Raw genomic sequence first — 21818 nt, forward strand, 5'->3', positions numbered from 1 at the left:
AGACAGTGCACTGGGAGTCTGTATCCCAGGGAGAGTCAGTGCCCTGGGAGTCTGTATCCCGGGGAGTGTCAGTACACTGGGAGTCTGTATCCCGGGGAGAGTCAGTGCCCTGGGAGTTTTGTATCCCGAGGAGAGTCAGTGCCCTGGGAGTCTGCATCCCGGGCAGAGTCAGTGCCCTGGGAGTCTATATCCCGGGGAGAGTCCGCGCCCTGGGAGTCTGTATCCCAGGGAGAGTCAGTGCCCTGGGAGTTTGTATCCCTAGGAGAGTCAGTGCCCTGGGGGTCTGTATCCCGGGGAGAGTCAGTGCACTGGGAGTCTGTAACCCAGGGAGAGTCAGTACCCTGGGAGTCTGTATCCTGGGGAGAGTCAGAGCCCTGGGAGTCTGTATCCGGGGAGAATCAGTGCCCTGGGAGTCTGTATCGCAGGGAGAGTCAGTGCCCTTGGAGTCTGTATCTCAGGGAGAGTCAGTGCCCTGGGAGTCTGTATCCCAGGGAGAGTCAGTGCCCTGGGAGTCTGTATCGCATGGAGAGCCTGTGCCCTGGGAGTCTGTATCCCGGGGTGAGTCAGTGCCCTGGTAGTCTGTATCCCAGGGAGAGTCAGTACCCTGGGAGTCTGAATCCCGGGCAGAGTCAGTGCCCTGGGCGTCTATATACCAGGGTGAGTCCGCGCCCTGGGAGTCTGTATCCCAGGGAGAGTCAGTGCCCTGGGAGTCTGTATCCGGGGGAGAGTCTGTGCCCTGGGAGTCTGTATCCCAGGGATAGTCAGTGCCCTGGGAGTCTGTATCCCGGGGAGTGTCAGTACACTGGGAGTCTGTATCCCGAAGAGAGTCAGTGCCCTGGGAGTTTTGTATCCCGAGGAGAGTCAGTGCCCTGGGAGTCTGTATCCCAGGGAGAGTCAGTGCCCTAGGAGTCTGTATCCCGGGGAGAGTCAGTGCCCTGGGAGTTTGTATCCCTGGGAGAGTCAGTGCCCTGGGAGTCTGTATCCTGGGGAGAGGTGGTGCCCTGGGAGTCTGTATCCCGGGGAGAGTCAGTGCCCTGGGAGTCTGTATCGCAGGGAGAGTCAGTGCCCTGGGAGTCTGTATCCCAGGGAGAGTCAGTGCCCTGGAAGTCTGTATCCCAGGGAGAGTCAGTGCCCTGGGAGTCTGTATCCCGGGGTGAGTCAGTGCCCTGGGAGTCTGTATCCCAGGGAGCGTCAGTACCATGGGGGTTTATATGCCGGGGCGAATCCGTACCCTGGGAGTTTGTATCCCGGGGAGAGTCAGTGCCCTGGGAGATTGTATCCCGGGGAGAGTATATGCCCTGGGAGTCTGTATCCCAGGGAGAGACCGTGCCCTGAGGGTCTATATGCCGTGGGGAGTCCGTGCCCTGGGAGTCTGTATCCTGGGGAGAGTCAGTGCCATGGGAGTCTGTAACCCAGGGAGAGTCATTGCCCTGGGAGTCTGTATCCCGGGAAGAGTCAGTGCCCTGGGAGTCTGTATCCCGGGGAGAGTCAGTGCCCTGGGAGTCTGTATCCCAGGGAGAGTCAGTGCACTGGGAGTCTGTAACCCGGGAAGAGTCAGTGCCCTGGGAGTCTGTATCCCGGGGAGAGTCAGTGCCCTGGGAGTCTGTATCCCAGGGAGAGTCAGTGCACTGGGAGTCTGTATCCCGGGGAGAGTCAGTGCCCTGGGAGTCTGTATCCCAGGGAGAGTCAGTGCACTGGGAGTCTGTAACCCAGGGGGAGTCAGTACCCTGGGAGTCTGTATCCCGGGGAGAGTCAGAGCCCTGGGAGTCTGTATCCCGGGGAGAGTCGGAGCCCTGGGAGTCTGTATCCCGGGGAGAGCCAGTGCCCTGGGAATCTGTATCCCGGGGAGAGTCAGTGCCCTGGGAGTCTGTATCCCAGGGAGAGTCAGTGCCCTGGGAGTCTGTATCCCGGGGAGTGTCAGTACACTGGGAGTCTGTATCCCGGGGAGAGTCAGTGCCCTGGGAGTTTTGTATCCCGAGGAGAGTCAGTGCCCTGGGAGTCTGCATCCCGGGCAGAGTCAGTGCCCTGGGAGTCTATATCCCGGGGAGAGTCAGTGCACTGGGAGTCTGTAACCCAGGGAGAGTCAGTGCCCTGGGAGTCTGTATCCCGGGGAGTGTCAGTACACAGGGAGTCTGTATCCCGGGGAGAGTCAGTGCCCAGGGAGTTTTGTATCCCGAGGAGAGTCAATGCTCTGGGAGTCTGTATCCCAGGGAGAGTCTGTGCCCTGGGAGTCTGTATCCCAGGGAGAGTCAGTGCCCTGGGAGTCTGTTACCCGGGCAGAGTCAGTGCCCTGGGCGTCTATATACCAGGGTGAGTCCGCGCCCTGGGGGTCTGTATCCAAGGGAGAGTCAGAGCCCTGGGAGTCTGTATCCCGGGGAGAGTCAGAGCCCTGGGAGTCTGTATCCTGGGGAGAGTCAGTGCCCTGGGAGTCTGTATCCCAGGGAGAGTCAGTGCCCTGGGAGTCTGTATCCCGGGGAGTGTCAGTACACTGGGAGTCTGTATCCCGGGGAGAGTCAGTGCCCAGGGAGTTTTGTATCCCGAGGAGAGTCAATGCTCTGGGAGTCTGTATCCCAGGGAGAGTCAGTGCCCTGGGAGTCTGCATCCCAGGGAGAGTCAGTGCGCTGGGAGTCTGTATCCCGGGGAGAGTCAGTGCCCTGGGAGTCTGTATCCCGGGGAGTGTCAGTACACTGGGAGTCTGTATCCCAGGAAGAGTCAGTGCCCTGGGAGTCTGCATCCCAGGGAGAGTCAGTACCCTGGGAGTCTGTATCCCGGGGAGAGACCGTGCCCTGGGAGTCTGTATCCCGGGGAGAGTCAGTGCCCTGGGAGTCTGTATCCCGGGGAGAGTCAGTGCCCTGGGGGTCTGTATCCCAGGGAAAGACCGTGCCCTGAGGGTCTATATGCCGTGGGGAGTCCGTGCCCTGGGAGTCTGTATCCTCGGGAGAGTCAGTGCCCTGGGAGTCTGTATCCCGGGGAGAGTCAGTGCCTTGGGAGTTTGTATCCCAGGGAGAGTCAGTGCCCTGGGGGTCTGTATCCTGGGGAGAGTCAGTGCCCTGGGGGGTCTGTATCCCGGGGAGCGTCAATGACCTGGGGGTCTGCATCTCAGGGAGAGACCGTGCCCTGAGGGTCTATATGCCGTGGGGAGTCCGTGCCCTGGGAATCTGTAACCCAGGGAGAGTTATTGCCCTGGGAGTCTGTATCCCGGGAAGAGTCAGTGCCCTGGGAGTCTGTATCCAAGGAAAGTCAGTGCCCTGGGAGTCTGTATCCTGGGAAGAGTCAGTGCCCTGGGGGTCTGTATCTCGGGAAGAGTCAGTGCCCTGGGGGTCTGTATCTCAGGGAGAGGCAGTGTCCTGGGGCTCTGCATCTCGGGGAGAGTCAGTGCCCTGGGGGTTTATATCTTGAGGTGAGTTGGTCCTCAGAGGAACCCCAACCCCAGGGACAGTAATATACAACAACATGGTGCTTCCATTCCGCAGGTCACCGTGTTGCAAATATCGAGCAGGCAAAGCCATTTGGAAAATCCACTCAACTGTTCACTGGACCAAACGATCAAGAACATCACTATTTACATAACCGATAATCCACAAACTATCACATTGACAAACCCCAAAGGTAAGAACAAATACTGATACCATTAAAACTGCAGGATGGGTTCCACACACACTGACTCTCACTGGGCTACGGGTTCCACACACACTGACTCTCACTGGGGTACGGGTTCCACACACACTGACTCTCACTGGGCTACGGGTTCCACACACACTGACTCTCTCTGGGGTACGGGTTCCCCACACACTGACTCTCACTGGGGTACGGGTTCCACACACACTGACTCTCACTGGGCTACGGGTTCTACACACACTGACTCTCACTGGGGTACGGGTTCCACACACACTGACTCTCACTGGGGTACGGGTTCCACACACACTGACTCTCATTGGGGTACGGGTCCCACACACACTGACGTTCACTGAGGTACGGGTTCCACACACTGACTCTCACTGGGGTACGGGTTCCACACACACTGACTCTCACTGGGGTACGGGTTCCACACACACTGTCTCTCACTGGGGTGCGGGTTCCACAAACACTGACTCTCACTGGGATAGGGGGTTCCACACACACTGACTCTCACTGGGGTACGGGTTCCACGCACACTGACTCTCACTGGGGTACGGGTTCCACACACACAGACTCACACTGGGGTATGGGTTCCACACACATTGACTCTCACTGGGATACGGGTTACACACACACTGACTCTCACTGGGGTACGGGTTACACACACACTGACTCTCACAGGGGTACGGGTTCCACACACACTGACTCTCACCGGAGTACGGGTTCCACACACTGACTCTCACTGTGGTACGAGTTCCACACACACTGACTCTCACTGGGGTATGGGTTCCACACACACTGACTCACACTGGGGTACGGGTTCCACACACACTGACTCTCACTGGCGTACAGGTTCCACACACTGACTCTCACTGGTGTACGGGTTCCTCACACACTGACTCTCACTGGGGTACATGTTCCACTCACACTGACTCTCACAGGCGTACAGGTTCCACACACTGACTCTCACTGGTGTACGGGTTCCTCACACACTGACTCTCACTGGGGTATGGGTTCCACACACACTGACTCTCACTGGGGTACGGGTTCCACACACATTGACCCTCACTGTGGTATGGGTTCCACACACACTGACTCTCACTGGGGTACGGGTTCCACACACACTGACTCTCACTGAGGTACGGGTTCACACACACTGACACTCACTGGGGTATGGGTTCCACACGCACTGACTCTCACTTGGGGATGGGTTCCACACACACTGACTCTCACTGGGGTAGGGGTTGCACACACACTGACTCTCACTGGGGTACAGGTTCCACACACACTGACACTCACTGGGGTACGGGTTCCACACACACTGACTATCGCTGGGGTACGGGTTCCACACACACTGACACTCTCTGGAGTACATGTTCCACACACACTGACTCTCACTGAGGTACAGGTTCCACACACACTGACTCTCACTGGGGTACAGGTTCCACACATACTGACTCTCACTGGGGTACGGGTTTCACACACACTGACTCTCAGTGACGTACAGGTTCCACACACTCTGACTCTCACTGGGGTATGGGTTCCACACACTGACTCTCACTGGGGTACGGGTTCCACACACACTGACTGTCGCTGGGGTACGGGTTCCACACACACTGACACTCTCTGGAGTACAAGTTCCACACACACTGACTCTCACTGAGGTACAGGTTCCACACACACTGACTCTCACTGGGGTACAGGTTCCACACATACTGACTCTCATTGGGGTACGGGTTCCACACACATTGACTCTCACTGGGGTACAGTTCCACACACACTGACTCTCGCTGGGGTACGGGTTCCAGACATACTGATTCTCACTGGGGTACGGGTTCCACACACACTGACTCTCGCTGGGGTACGGGTTCCAGACATACTGATTCTCACTGGGGTACGGGTTCCACACACACTGACTCTCATTGGGGCATGGGTTCCACTCACACTTACTCTCACTGGGGTACGGGTTCCACACACACTGACTCTCACTGGGGTACGGGTTCCACAAACACTGACTCTCACTGGGGTACGGGTTCCACACAGACTGACTCTCACTGGGGTACAGGTTCCACACACACTGACTCTCACTGGGGTACGGGTTCCACACACACTGACTCTCACTGGGGTACTGTTCCACACACATTGACTCTCACTGGGGTACGGGCTCCACACACACTGACTCTCACTGGGGTACGGGTTCCACACACACTGACTCTCTCTGGGGTACGGGTTCCACACACACTGACTCTCACTGGGGTACGGGTTCCACACACACTGACTCTCACTGGGGTACGGGCTCCACACACACTGACTCTCACTGGGGTACGGGTTCCACACACACTGACTCTCTCTGGGGTACGGGTTCCACACACTAACTCTCACTGGGGTACGGGTTCCACACACACTGACTCTCACTGGGGTACGGGTTCCACACACTGACTCTCACTGGGGTACAGGTTCCACACACACTGACTCTCACTGGGGTATGGGTTCCACACACACTGACTCTCACTGGGGTACGGGTTCCACACACACTGACTCTCACTGGGGTATGGGTTCCACACACACTGACTCTCACTGGGGTACGGGTTCCACACACACTGACTCTCACTGGGGTACGGGTTCCACACACACTGACTCTCACTGGGGTACGGCTCCACACACACTGACTCTCACTGGGGTACGGGTTCTACACACACTGACTCTCTCTGGGGTACGGGTTCCACACACTGACTCTCACTGGGGTACGGGTTCCACACACACTGACTCTCACTGGGGTACGGGTTCCACACACACTGACTCTCACTGGGGTACGGGTTCCACACACTGACTCTCACTGGGGTACAGGTTCCACGCACACTGACCCTCACTGGGGTACGGGATCCACACACACTGACACTCACTGGGGTACGGGTTCCACACACACTGACACTCTCTGGAGTACAACTTCCACACACACTGACTCTCACTGGGGTACAGGTTCCACACACACTGACTCTCACTGGGGTACAGGTTCCACGCACACTGACCCTCACTGGGGTATGGGTTCCACACACACTGACACTCACTGGGGTACGGGTTCCACACACACTGACTATCGCTGGGGTACGGGTTCCACACACACTGACACTCTCTGGAGTACAAGTTCCACACACACTGACTCTCACTGAGGTACAGGTTCCACACACATTGACTCTCACTGGGGTACGGGCTCCACACACACTGACTCTCACTGGGGTACGGGTTCCACACACACTGACTCTCATTGGGGAACGGGTTCCACACAAACTGACTCTCACTGGGGTGCGGGTTTCACACACACTGACTCTCACTGGGGTACAGGTTCCACACATACTGACTCTCACTGGGGTGCGGGTTTCACACACACTGACTCTCACTGAGGTACAGGTTCCACACACACTGACTCTCACTGGGGTATGGGTTCCACACACTGACTCTCACTGGGGTACGGGTTCCACACACACTGACTGTCGCTGGGGTACGGGTTCCACACACACTGACTCTCACTGGGGTATGGGTTCCACACACTGACTCTCACAGGGGTACGGGTTCCACACACACTGACTCTCACTGGGGTATGGGTTCCACACACACTGACTCTCACTGAGGCACAGGTTCCACACACACTGACTCTCACTGGGGTACAGGTTCCACACATACTGACTCTCTTTGGGGTACGGGTTCCACACACATTGACTCTCACTGGGGTACAGTTCCACACACACTGACTCTCGCTGGGGTACGGGTTCCAGACATACTGATTCTCACTGGGGTACGGGTTCCACACACACTGACTCTCGCTGGGGTACGGGTTCCAGACATACTGATTCTCACTGGGGTACGGGTTCCACACACACTGACTCTCATTGGGGCATGGGTTCCACTCACACTTACTCTCACTGGGGTACGGGTTCCACACACACTAACTCTCACTGGGGTACGGGTTCCACACACACTGACTCTCACTGGGGTACGGGTTCCACACAGACTGACTCTCACTGGGGTACGGGTTCCACACCCACTGACTCTCGCTGGGGTACGGGTTCCAGACATACTGATTCTCACTGGGGTACAGGATCCACACACACTGACTCTCACTGGAGTACGGGTTCCACACACACTGACTCTCACTGGGGTACGGGTTCCACACAGACTGACTCTCACTGGGGTACGGGCTCCACACAGACTGACTCTCACTGGGGTACTGGTTCCACACACACTGACTCTCACTGGGGTACTGTTCCACACACATTGACTCTCACTGGGGTACGGGCTCCACACACACTGACTCTCACTGGGGTATGGGTTCCACACACACTGACTCTCACTGGGGTACAGGTTCCACACACACTGACTCTCACTGGGGTACGGGTTCCACACACACTGACTCTCACTGGGGTACGGGCTCCACACACACTGACTCTCACTGGGTTACGGGTTCCCCACACACTGACTCTCTCTGGGGTACGGGTTCCACACACTAACTCTCACTGGGGTACGGGTTCCACACACACTGACTCTCACTGGGGTACGGGTTCCACACACACTGACTCTCACTGGGGTACGGGTTCCACACACTGACTCTCACTGGGGTACAGGTTCCACACACACTGACTCTCACTGGGGTATGGGTTCCACACACACTGACTCTCACTGGGGTACTGGTTCCACACACACTGACTCTCACTGGGGTACGGGTTCCACACACACTTACTCTCACTGGGGTACGGGTTCCACACACACTGACTCTCACTGGGGTACGGGTTCCACACACACTTACTCTCACTGGGGTACGGGCTCCACACACACTGACTCTCACTGGGGTACGGGTTCCACACACACTGACTCTCTCTGGGGTACGGGTTCCACACACTGACTCTCACTGGGGTACGGGTTCCACACACTGACTCTCACTGGGGTACAGGTTCCACGCACACTGACCCTCACTGGGGTATGGGTTCCACACACACTGACACTCACTGGGGTAAGGGTTCCACACACACTGACTATCACTGGGGTACGGGTTCCACAAACACTGACACTCTCTGGAGTACAAGTTCCACACACACTGACTCTCACTGAGGTACAGGTTCCACACATACTGACTCTCACTGGGGTACGGGTTTCACACACACTGACTCTCACTGAGGTACAGGTTCCACACACTCTGACTCTCACTGGGGTATGGGTTCCACACACACTGACTAACGCTGGGGTATGGGTTCCACACACACTGACTCTCACTGAGGTACAGGTTCCACACACACTGACTCTCACTGGGGTACAGGTTCCACACATACTGACTCTCATTGGGGTATGGGTTCCACACACATTGACTCTCACTGGGGTACAGTTCCACACACACTGACTCTCGCTGGGGTACGGGTTCCAGACATACTGATTCTCACTGGGGTACGGGTTCCACACACACTGACTCTCGCTGGGGTACGGGTTCCAGACATACTGATTCTCACTGGGGTACGGGTTCCAGACATACTGATTCTCACTGGGGTACGGGTTCCACACACACTGACTCTCATTGGGGCATGGGTTCCACTCACACTTACTCTCACTGGGGTACGGGTTCCACACACACTGACTCTCACTGGGGTACGGGTTCCACACACACTGACTCTCACTGGGGTACGGGTTCCATACAGACTGACTCTCACTGGGGTACGGGTTCCACACACACTGACTCTCGCTGGGGTGCGGGTTCCACACACACTGACTCTCGCTGGGGTACGGGTTCCAGACATACTGATTCTCACTGGGGTACAGGATCCACACACACTGACTCTCACTGGGGTACGGGTTCCACACACACTGACTCTCACTGGGGTACGGGTTCCACACAGACTGACTCTCACTGGGGTACGGGCTCCACACAGACTGACTCTCACTGGGGTACTGGTTCCACACACACTGACTCTCACTGGGGTACTGTTCCACACACATTGACTCTCACTGGGGTACGGGCTCCACACACACTGACTCTCACTGGGGTATGGGTTCCACACACACTGACTCTCACTGGGGTACGGGTTCCACACACACTGAGTCTCTCTGGGGTACGGGTTCCACACACACTGACTCTCACTGGGGTACGGGTTCCACACACACTGACTCTCACTGGGGTACGGGCTCCACACACACTGACTCTCACTGGGGTACGGGTTCCACACACACTGACTCTCTCTGGGGTACGGGTTCCACACACTGACTCTCACTGGGGTACGGGTTCCACACACACTGACTCTCACTGGGGTATGGGTTCGACACACACTGACTCTCACTGGGGTACGGGTTCCACACACTGACTCTCACTGGGGTACAGGTTCCACACACACTGACTCTCACTGGGGTACAGGTTCCACACATACTGACTCTCATTGGGGTATGGGTTCCACACACATTGACTCTCACTGGGGTACAGTTCCACACACACTGACTCTCGCTGGGGTACGGGTTCCAGACATACTGATTCTCACTGGGGTACGAGTTCCACACACACTGACTCTCGCTGGGGTACGGGTTCCAGACATACTGATTCTCACTGGGGTACGGGTTCCAGACATACTGATTCTCACTGGGGTACGGGTTCCACACACACTGACTCTCATTGGGGCATGGGTTCCACTCACACTTACTCTCACTGGGGTACGGGTTCCACACACACTGACTCTCACTGGGGTACGGGTTCCACACACACTGACTCTCACTGGGGTACGGGTTCCATACAGACTGACTCTCACTGGGGTACGGGTTCCACACACACTGACTCTCGCTGGGGTGCGGGTTCCACACACACTGACTCTCGCTGGGGTACGGGTTCCAGACATACTGATTCTCACTGGGGTACAGGATCCACACACACTGACTCTCACTGGGGTACGGGTTCCACACACACTGACTCTCACTGGGGTACGGGTTCCACACAGACTGACTCTCACTGGGGTACGGGCTCCACACAGACTGACTCTCACTGGGGTACTGGTTCCACACACACTGACTCTCACTGGGGTACTGTTCCACACACATTGACTCTCACTGGGGTACGGGCTCCACACACACTGACTCTCACTGGGGTATGGGTTCCACACACACTGACTCTCACTGGGGTACGGGTTCCACACACACTGACTCTCACTGGGGTACGGGCTCCACACACACTGACTCTCACTGGGGTACGGGTTCCACACACACTGACTCTCTCTGGGGTACGGGTTCCACACACTGACTCTCACTGGGGTACGGGTTCCACACACACTGACTCTCACTGGGGTATGGGTTCGACACACACTGACTCTCACTGGGGTACGGGTTCCACACACTGACTCTCACTGGGGTACAGGTTCCACACACACTGACTCTCACTGGGGTATGGGTTCCACACACACTGACTCTCACTGGGGTACGGGTTCCACACACACTGACTCTCACTGGGGTACGGGTTCCACACACACTGTCTCTCACTGGGGTACGGGTTCCACACACACTGACTCTCACTGGGGTACGGGTTCCACACACACTGACTCTCACTGGGGTACGGGCTCCACACACACTGACTCTCACTGGGGTACGGGTTCCACACACACTGACTCTCTCTGGGGTACGGGTTCCACACACTGACTCTCACTGGGGTACGGGTTCCACACACACTGACTCTCACTGGGGTACTGGTTCCATACACACTGACTCTCACTGGGGTACGGGTTCCACACACTGACTCTCATTGGGGTACAGGTTCCACACACACTGACTCTCACTGGGGTACGGGTTCCACACACACTGACTCTCACTGGGGTACGGGTTCCACACACACTGACTCTCACTGGGGTACGGGTTCCACACACACTGACTCTCTCTGGGGTAGGGGTTCCCCACACACTGACTCTCACTGGGGTACGGGTTCCACACACACTGACTCTCACTGGGGTACGGGTTCCACACACACTGACTCTCTCTGGGGTAGGGGTTCACCACACACTGACTCTCTCTGGGGTACGGGTTCCACACACACTGACTCTCTCTGGGGTAGGGGTTCCCCACACACTGACTCTCACTGGGGTACGGGTTCCACACACACTGACTCTCACTGGGGTACGGGTTCCACACACACTGATTCTCACTGGGGTGCAGGTTCCACACACACTGACTCTCACTGGGGTACGGGTTCCACACACATTGACTCTCACTGGGGTACGGGTTCCACACACACTGACTCTCACTGGGGTACGGGTTCCACACACACTGACTCTCACTGGGGTACTGGTTCCACACACACTGACTCTCACTGGGGTATGAGTTCCACACACACTGACTCTCACTGGGGTATGAGTTCCACACACACTGACTCTCACTGGGGTACGGGTTCCACACACACTGACTCTCACTGGGTACGGATTCCACACACACTGACTCTCTCTGGGGTAGGGGTTCCCCACACACTGACTCTCACTGGGGTACGGGTTCCACACACACTGACTCTCACTGGGGTACGGGTTCCACACACATTGACTCTCACTGGGGTACGGGTTCCACACACATTGACTCTCACTGGGGTACGGGTTCCACACACACTGACTCTCACTGGGGTACTGGTTCCACACACACTGACTCTCACTGGGGTATGGGTTCCACACACACTGACTCTCACTGGGGTACGGGTTCCACACACACTGACTCTCACTGGGGTACGGGTTCCACACACACTGACTCTCACTGGGGTACGGGTTCCACACACACTGACTCTCACTGGGGTACGGGTTCCACACACACTGACTCTCACTGGGGTATGGGTTCCACACACACTGACTCTCACTGGGGTACGGGTTCCACACACACTGGGCTGGATTCTCCGATTTTGAGACTGAGTGCCGATGCTGGCGTGGGGACTGTGGTGTTTTGCGACAAAAAACACAGCGCACCTGCGGCACCGATTCAGCTACTCTAAATGGGCTCGCACCATCGGCACGTGGAACACAACTAATTCCATGGAAAACGGTGCCCGACTCACCGCGCCCATGATTGGCGCACATGGGGCTCACACGCCACAGCCACACTTAACCGATCCATCCCCCCACAGACACACCGTCCCAGTCAGCAAGGTGGCTGGAGGAGCAGTGCCACGGTCCAGGGACGCTGAGCTGGACACCCTCCTGGACGCCGTGGAGGAGAGGCAGGTGATCCTGTACCCCAGCCCAGGAGGATGGCCGCCAGGTACCAGACAAAACTCCACGACCTCCTCAGGGCGTCCCCGGTGAGTTGGCTGCTCCATGCCCCTGGCACTAACCCCGCCCCCCACACACACCCGTAACCCGGCCCCTCACCCCCGGGGGATGGCCAAACCCCCAACCTGCCCCACCTGCCAGCACCTATGACAGTCGCCATGGCTGGGTGCCCTGGCCACTGAGGCCATCATCTACCCAACCCCTGGGCTGCATGCGTCAGACTGTCTAACGGTGTTGTTTGTGTTTGCGCCCCCACCCCCTCAGGAGAAGGCCGCACACAACTGCTGGGAGTGGGAGAAGACCGGATGCAGAGGGCACTGGATGTGGTCGGCGACCCGGAGGAAAGGGAGGTTGCCGAGGTGGATTTCGGTGGCAGGCGAGGAAGTGAGACCCTCTGCTTAGTTGCGCATCCCCATGACACATGTTAGAACAAACACCCCCCTCGCCCGCAATCCACACATCCGTCAGCCCACACACCCCTTAGCCTCCCCCCCTCCCCCCGCCCCTCTGCCCGCTCTCTAACCATACATGCCGTCTTGTGTCCTACAGGACCTGCCGAAGATAGTGTTGATCCATCCGGAGCCCCTCGCCCCAGCCAGTGCCAGAGCCGGTGCCCCCCCAGACAGCCGAGCACTGGCGGGGAGAGCAGCCCGGACACCAGCCCTCCGCCCGAGACTAGGAGACCCCGGAGCTCGGGTCGGAGGAGGACACGGACTTTCCGTCACTGCTGTCTCCAACACCCTCCACCATCCCAGAGACTATCCCCTCGGTTGGGCACATTAGTGAAGAGGCTCCTGGGACACTATCTGCTGCGCACCACACATCACATCCAGCACAGCAGGTGGAGGTAGGAGCAGCCGAGGGGCCAGACGGTCAGAGGGCAGCCCAGCCCCAGCAGCCAGCTGCCGACCAGACGGGTCCCGGGCTCCTGGAACATCCAGTCCCAGCCACAGTGGAGATGCAGTCAGAGGCCCAGGGACAGCAAGAGGGGATGACGGCCGGCTTCCAGCACCTGCAGGCGCAGGTGGAGGAGTCCATCCACGTGCAGGAGCAGGGGGTGATGCCAGTCATGCATTCCACCCAGTCCAACAGCACGCGGGTGGAGTTCGCGATGGAGGCATTGGGGCCAACGGTGTCGGATATGGGTCAGCGTGTCCAAGGCCTGGGGCATTCTGTGCAGGCGGGGACCGAGGCCCAGGACAGGGCTGCCCTCTCACAGGCAGCCACCTGAACTTTGCAGCAGCCCCCCTCAGCATGGCCCAGTCACAGCCATGGCTGGGAACGTCAGCGGCATTGCCCAGGCGCTGTACAGCGTTGCACAGACATTGGGCAGGCACGCCCCATTCCAGAGGGTGGTGGTTCAGTCCCAGGGCAAGGTGACCCAGTCACTGGCTGATGTGGCACAGACCCTCAGGATGGTGGCACAGTCACAATGTGATGTGGTGCAGTACCAGACAGAGATGGTCCACTCCCTGTGCTCCATGGCCGCGAACGTGCAGACCCTTGTCGAGACCAGAGCTTGGCTCCAGGACTGGCAGCAACAGGTGGCGGGGGGCCCTCAGGGGATGGCTCCGCTCGCACCCCCGTCCCATGGAGTAGCCCGGGGCCATCGGGCACCCCGAGGGAAGAGGAGGCGATGGGGCCTGAGCTGGTGACTCCCGTAGGGGAGGTTCCGGAACACCGCAGTACCTCAGATACCATCCCCCCCACACCCTCCTGTCCCTGGTGCATCTGTTGCGCAGCGGGTAGAACAGGGTGGCACCATAGCCCTGGGACACCCGAGCTGCGGCCAGGCCCATCCAGGCCAGGTCGCCCCAGGAGACTTGCGCCAACGGGGACCCTTGTCGCAGGGCAGGAGTCACAGCAGGCCGCCTCCACTTCTGCTGTACCATCTGGGGAACCACCAACGCATAGTGTTAGGGCCCCGTTGGGGCTGTTTTAGCACACTGGGGCTAAATCGCTGGCTTTGAAAGCAGACCAAGGCAGGCCAGCAGCACGGTTCAATTCCCGTACCAGCCTCCCCTAACAGGCTCTGGTGCTCCATATCATATGACAATGTCTGACTCATGCCCACAGTAGCACCTTCCACCTGGGTGATTCCTGCATGCGAGCTGGCCAGTCCATCACACGGTCCCGTCGAATCGCTGGGGTGAGGGTGCTGGGGACAGTCTGGGCATGGTCTTCCCACAGGGCCTGCACTGGTCTCCCCCCTCCGGACAGCCCGGACCAGGCCATCCCCACACCCAGCAGACTGAGCACCGAGGCAGGTTTCAACGGCGGTAACAGGTGTTTATTGTGGAGGAATCTACACAGTCTGTGCCCTCGCACCTCTCACTCAACTGTGCCCTGCACCCATGCCAGCTTAACTGGTGTTTAACTTCCTGGCCTTATGAATGAATGAATGAATGAAAATTGCTTATTGTCACAAGTAGGCTTCAAACAAAGTTACTGTGAAAAGCCCATAGGCGCCACATTCCGGCGCCTGTTCGGGGAGGCTGGTACGGGAATTGAACCGTGCTGCTGGCCTGCCTTGGTCTGCTTTCAAAGCCAGCTATTTAGCCCAGTGTGCTAAACCAGCTGTAATGATCCGCCTGGGCATATAGGGCATCTGTGATGGCGCGGATGCACCTATGCACCGAAGTCTGTGAGATCACGGCCAGGTCCTCACTCGGCGACTGGAAGGACCCCGTCGCGTAGAAGTTCAGGGCGGCCATCAGGAGCGGGTGTCCTCCCCCCATACCCCTGCTCCTCTGCAGCCTGCTCCTCTCCAGCCTGCTCCTCTGCAGTCTGCTCCTCTCCAGCCCGCTCCTCTGCAGCCCGCTCCTCTCCAGCCTGCTCCTCTCCAGCCCGCTCCTCTGCAGCCCGCTCCTCTCCAGCCCGCCCCTCTGCAGCCCGCTCCTCTCCAGCCCGCTCCTCTGCAGCCTGCTCCTCTCCAGCCCGCCCCTCTGCAGCCCGCTCCTCTCCAGCCCGCCCCTCTGCAGCCCGCTCCTCTCCAGCCCGCTCCTCTCCAGCCCGCTCCTCTGCAGCCCGCTCCTCTGCAGCCCGCTCCTCTCCAGCCCGCCCCTCTGCAGCCCGCTCCTCTCCAGCCCGCTCCTCTCCAGCCCGCTCCTCTGCAGCCCGCTCCTCTCCAGCCTGCTCCTCTCCAGCCCGCTCCTCTGCAGCCCGTTCCTCTGCAGCCCGCTCCTCTCCAGCCCGCCCCTCTGCAGCCCGCTCCTCTCCAGCCCGCTCCTCTCCAGCCCGCTCCTCTGCAGCCCGCTCCTCTCCAGCCTGCTCCTCTGCAGCCCGCTCCTCTGCTGGCTGTTCCGCTGCTGCCTGCTCTACAGCTGCCCACTCCGCTATGCCCACTCCACTGCTGCAGCTTCCCCCTCCTCTCCGCACGGAGAGCATTGCCACGGCGGCCAGCATTGCTGGTTGACCACCAAATGCCATTGTCTGCAGGCATGGAAGGCCAACATGTTAGCATGTTCTAAGGGCTACACGGTGGCCCAGGTTGGCATTGCGAGCCCCGCCCACCCATATCCCTCCCCCACTCCCGCACCCCATCCCGTCGGTATCCGGCAATGTCGGTGCCCCCGGTCCTGGCGCCCGTCCCTGCTGCCGGGATACCGTTGGCTGGCACTGCCCTCACTGGGGGCTGCCGGAGGTGTGGCCCTGGGTGGTCCCCCGCTGGATGGCGGCTAGTTGGGCGGGGTGTTTGATGCCGGGGAGAGCGGGCTGAGGCGGGGCGTGAGGTTCAGGGGTGGGCGCATCCATACAGCCGGTGTCACTGTGTCGAACCAGGAGTCGAGGTGGGTGGTCAGTGGGCGCGCAGCAAGATGGCCGCCGTAATGGGGGTCGGTGCCTGGGCACCTCCCCAGTCCTGCGAGTAAGCCGCTTTTCAGGGGCGGGGTGGACAGCTGCATACACTGCATACCTGCTTTAAACCCTAACCCTCGGTTGTATAGGTGACCCCCCCCTGAGTGCCCTCTGGCCCCAACTGACCCAGCAGCTGTATGGGCACTCCGACACAACCTACCCCATCTTTTTGGCCCCGATCAGTGTGCATGTGTAGGGTGCGTATGTTTTAAAAAAAAAAAAATTTACAGTACCCAATTCAATTTTTCCAATTAAGGGGCAATTTAGCGTGGCCAATCCACCTACTGCACATTTTTTGGAATGTGGGGGCGAAACCCCGCAGACAGGGGGAGAATGTGCAAACTCCACACGGACAGTGACCCAGAGCCGGGACCGAACCTGGGACCTCGGCGTCTTGAGGCAGCAGTGCTAGCCACTGCGCCACCGTGCTGCCTTGGGTGCGTATGTTTAAGCGCGGCAGCAGCTTGTCAGCCCTGAGAATGTCCATTTCAGACCCGGCAAATCCCGCACTGTTTTTCCTGAGATTCGACGGTGTTCCAGGCAGCACCGGTGCTAGCCCCTCACCGGTATCAGATTCGGTGCAGGTGTGCCGCCAATTTTCCTGTCATAAAGGGACACAGATTCTCCATTGGTGTCAAGACTTAGTTGCAGAAACGGAGAATCCAGCCCACTGACTCTCATTGGGATATGGGTTCACACACACTGATCCGGTTCGACACTTTGCTTGAAGGCAGTATGATTTATTTCTAGGTATAAGTCAGTCGATTGTGGATGGTGCTGGAAACTTGGCCAATACTAAAACGTTTGGGAATTTAAAAGTGATCCGGCTGCACTCAACAATCGATCCTGGAGTCTGGAAACTGAAATTCACAACTGACTCGGATTATTCAGTGAAAATCACTGGTTAGTACAAGGAAATATACACCACAAACCCCGACCGCCAAACACCCCGAACCCAAAACACCCCGACCCCTAAACACCCTGACCCACAAACACCCCGACCCCCAAACACCCAGACCCCCAAACACCCCGACCGCCAAACACCCCGAACCCAAAACACCCCGACCCCTAAACACCCTGACCCACAAACACCCCGACCCCCAAACACCCAGACCCCCAAACACCCCGACCGCCAAACACCCCGACCCACAAACACCCCGAACCCAAAACACCTCGACCCCTAAACACCCTGACCCCCAAACACCCCGACCCCGAAACACCCCGACCCCGAAACACCCCGACCCCGAAACACCCAGACCCCGAAACACCCTGACCCCTAAACACCCTAACCCCCAAACACCCCGAACCCCAAATACCCCGACCCCAAAACACACCGCCCCAAAAACACCCCGATCCCCAAACACCCCAACCCCCAAATACCCCGATCCACAAACACCCTGACCCCTAAACACCCGACCCCTAAACATCCCGAACCCCAAATATCCCGACCCCAAAACACCCTGACCTCCCAAACACACCGACACCTAAACACCCCGACCCCCAAACACCCCGCACCCCAAATATCCCAACCCCGAAACACACCGACCCCCAAACACACCGACCCACAAACACCCCGACCCCAAACACCCCGAATCCCAAACACCCCAACCACCAAACACCCCGGCACCAGAACACTCCGACCCCAAACACCACAACCCCCAAACACCCCAAACCCCAAACACCCCGAACCCCAAACACCACAACCCCCAAACACCCCAAACCCCAAACACACCGAACCCCTAAAACCCCAACCACCAAACACACCGACCCCCAAACACCCCGACCCCCAAACACCCCGACACCCGAACACTCCGACCCCAAACACCCCGAACCCCAAACACACCATGCCCCAAACACCCCAAACCCCAAACACACCGAACCCGTAACACCCCAACCACCAAACACACCGACCCCCAAACACCCCGACCCCCAAACACCAAACACACCGACCCCCAAACACACCATCCCCCAAACACCCCGAATCCCAAACACCCCAAACCTCAAACACCCCGAACCCTAAACACCCCGAACCCCAAACATCCCGAACCCCAAACACCCCAAACACCCTGACACCCAAACTCCCCGAACCCCAAACACCCCGACCCCCAAAACATCAAACACACCGACCCCCAAACACCCCGAACCCCAAACACCCCAAACCTCAAACACCCCAACCCCCAAACACCCCAACCACCAGACACCCTGACACCCAAACTCCCCGAACCCCGAACTCCCCGAACCCCAAACACCCCGAACCCCAAACTCCCCGAACCCCAAACATCCCGAACCCCAAACACCCTGACCACCAAACACCCTGACACCCAAACTCCCCAAACCCCAAACACCCCAACCCCCAAACACCCTGACCCCCCAAACCCCCCAACCACCAAACACCCAAACACTCCGACCCCAAACATCCCAAACCCCAAACACCACGACCCCCAAACACCCAAACCCCAAACACACCGAACCCCAAACACCCCAAACCTCAAACACCCCGACCCCCAAACACCCCGACCCCCAAACACCCCGAACCCCAAATACCCCGACCCCAAAACACACCAACCCACAAACACCCCGATCCCCAAATACCCCGACCCCCAAACACCCTGACCCCCAAACACCCCGAACCCCAAACACCCCGACCCCAAAACACACCGACCCACAAATACCCCGATCCCCAAATACCCCGACCCCAAACACCCTGACCCCCAAACACCCTACCCCTAAACACCCCGAACCCCAAATACCCGACCCCAAAACACCCTGACCCCCCAAACACACCGACACCTAAACACCCCGACCCCCAAACACCCTGCACCCCAAATATCCCAACCCCGAAACACACCGACCCCCAAACACACCGACCCACAAACACCCCGACCCCCAAACACCCCGACACCCAAACACTCTGACCCCAAACACCCCGAACCCCAAACACCCCGACCCCCAAACACCCCGACCCCCAAACACCCCGAACCCCAAATACCCCGACCCCAAAACACACCGACCCACAAACACCCCGATCCCCAAATACCCCGACCCCCAAACACCCTGACCCCCAAACACCCCGAACCCCAAACACCCCGACCCCAAAACACACCGACCCACAAACACCCTGATCCCCAAATACCCCGACCCCCAAACACCCTGACCCCTAAACACCCTACCCCTAAACACCCCGAACCCCAAATATCCCGACCCCAAAACACCCTGACCCCCCAAACACACCGACACCTAAACACCCCGACCCCCAAACACCCTGCACCCCAAATATCCCAACCCCGAAACACACCAACCCCCAAACACACCGACCCACAAACACCCCGACCCCCAAACACCCCGAATCCCAAACACCCCAACCACCAAACACCCTGACACCCAAACACTCCGACCCCAAACACCCCGAACCCCAAACACCCCGACCCCCAAACACCCCGAACCCCAAACACCCGAACACTCCGACCCCAAACACCCCGAACCCCAAACACCACGACCCCCAAACACCCCAAACCCACCGAACCCCTAACACCCCAAACCTCAAACACCCCGACCCCCAAACACCCCGAACCCCAAACACCCGAACACTCCGACCCCAAACACCCCGAACCCCAAACACCACGACCCCCAAACACCCCAAACCCACCGAACCCCTAACACCCCAAACCTCAAACACCCCGACCCCCAAACACCCCGACCCCCAAACACCCCAAACCCACCGAACCCCTAACACCCCAAACCTCAAACACCCCGACCCCCAAACACCCCGAACCCCAAACACCCCAAACCTCAAACACCCCGAACCCTACAAACACCACAACGCCCAAACACATGCCTCCCAAACACACCGACCCCTCAACACCCCGAATCCCAAACATCCCAACCCCCAAACACTCCGCCCAGCAAACACCCCGACCCCCAAACATTCCAACCCCCAAACACCCCGACCCCCAAACACCCCGACCCCCAAACACCCCAACCCCCAAACACCCCGACACCCGAACACTCCGACCCCAAACACCCCGAACCCCAAACACCACGACCCCCAAACACCCCAAACCCACCGAACCCCTAACACCCCAAACCTCAAACACCCCGACCCCCAAACACCCCGACCCCCAAACACCAAACACACCGTCCCCCAAACACACCATCCCCAAACACCCTGAACCCCAAACACCCCAAACCTCAAACACCCCGAACCCTAAACACACCGACTCCCAAACTCCCCGAACCCCAAACATTCCGACCCCCAAACGCACCGACCCCGAAACACCCCGAATCCCAAACACCCCGAACCCCCAAAACACCAACACCCAAACACCCCGAACCCCAAACACCCCGACCCCCAAACACCACAAACCACAACCACCCCGACCCCCAAACACCCCGACCCCCAAACACACCGACCCCCAAACACACCGACCCCCAAACACACCGACCCCCAAACACACCGACCCCCAAACACACCGACCCCCAAACGCACCGACCCCTAAACACCCCGAATCCCAAACACCCCGAACCCCCAAAACACCAACACCCAAACACCCCGAGCCCCAAACATCCCGACCCCCAAACACCCCGACCCCCAAACACCACAACGCCCAAACACCCGCCTCCCAAACACCCCGACCCCCAAACACCCCGACCCCCAAACACCACAACGCCCAAACACCCGCCTCCCAAACACCCCGACCCCCAAACACCCCGACCCCCAAACACCACAACGCCCAAACACCCGCCTCCCAAACACCCCGACCCCCAAACACCCCGACCCCCAAACACCACAACGCCCAAACACCCGCCTCCCAAACACCCCGACCCCCAAACACCCCGACCCCCAAACACCCCGACCCCTAAACACCCCGAACCCCAAACACCCCGACCCCCAAACACACCGACCCCCAAACGCACCGACCCCTAAACACCCCGAATCCCAAACACCCCGAACCCCCAAAACACCAACACCCAAACACCCCGAACCCCAAACACCCCGACCCCCAAACACCACAACGCCCAAACACCCGCCTCCCAAACACCCCGACCCCCAACCACCCCGACCCCTAAACACCCCAAACACCCCGAACCCCA

General features: G+C 58.7%; 1 protein-coding gene across 1 annotated transcript in view; it reads left to right on the top strand.

Annotated features, from left to right (window-relative positions):
- LOC140387056 (von Willebrand factor A domain-containing protein 7-like) overlaps positions 1-21818 on the top strand; it is a 209621-nt gene that overhangs the window by 144570 nt on the left and 43233 nt on the right. The window contains exons 11-12 of the mRNA XM_072470067.1: positions 3474-3609; positions 17478-17630. Coding sequence (XP_072326168.1) covers positions 3474-3609; positions 17478-17630 — 289 coding nt within the window. The remainder of the gene's footprint in view (positions 1-3473; positions 3610-17477; positions 17631-21818) is intronic.

This window comes from Scyliorhinus torazame, chromosome 12 (genome assembly GCF_047496885.1).
Source record: "Scyliorhinus torazame isolate Kashiwa2021f chromosome 12, sScyTor2.1, whole genome shotgun sequence".
NCBI lineage: Eukaryota > Metazoa > Chordata > Chondrichthyes > Carcharhiniformes > Scyliorhinidae > Scyliorhinus > Scyliorhinus torazame.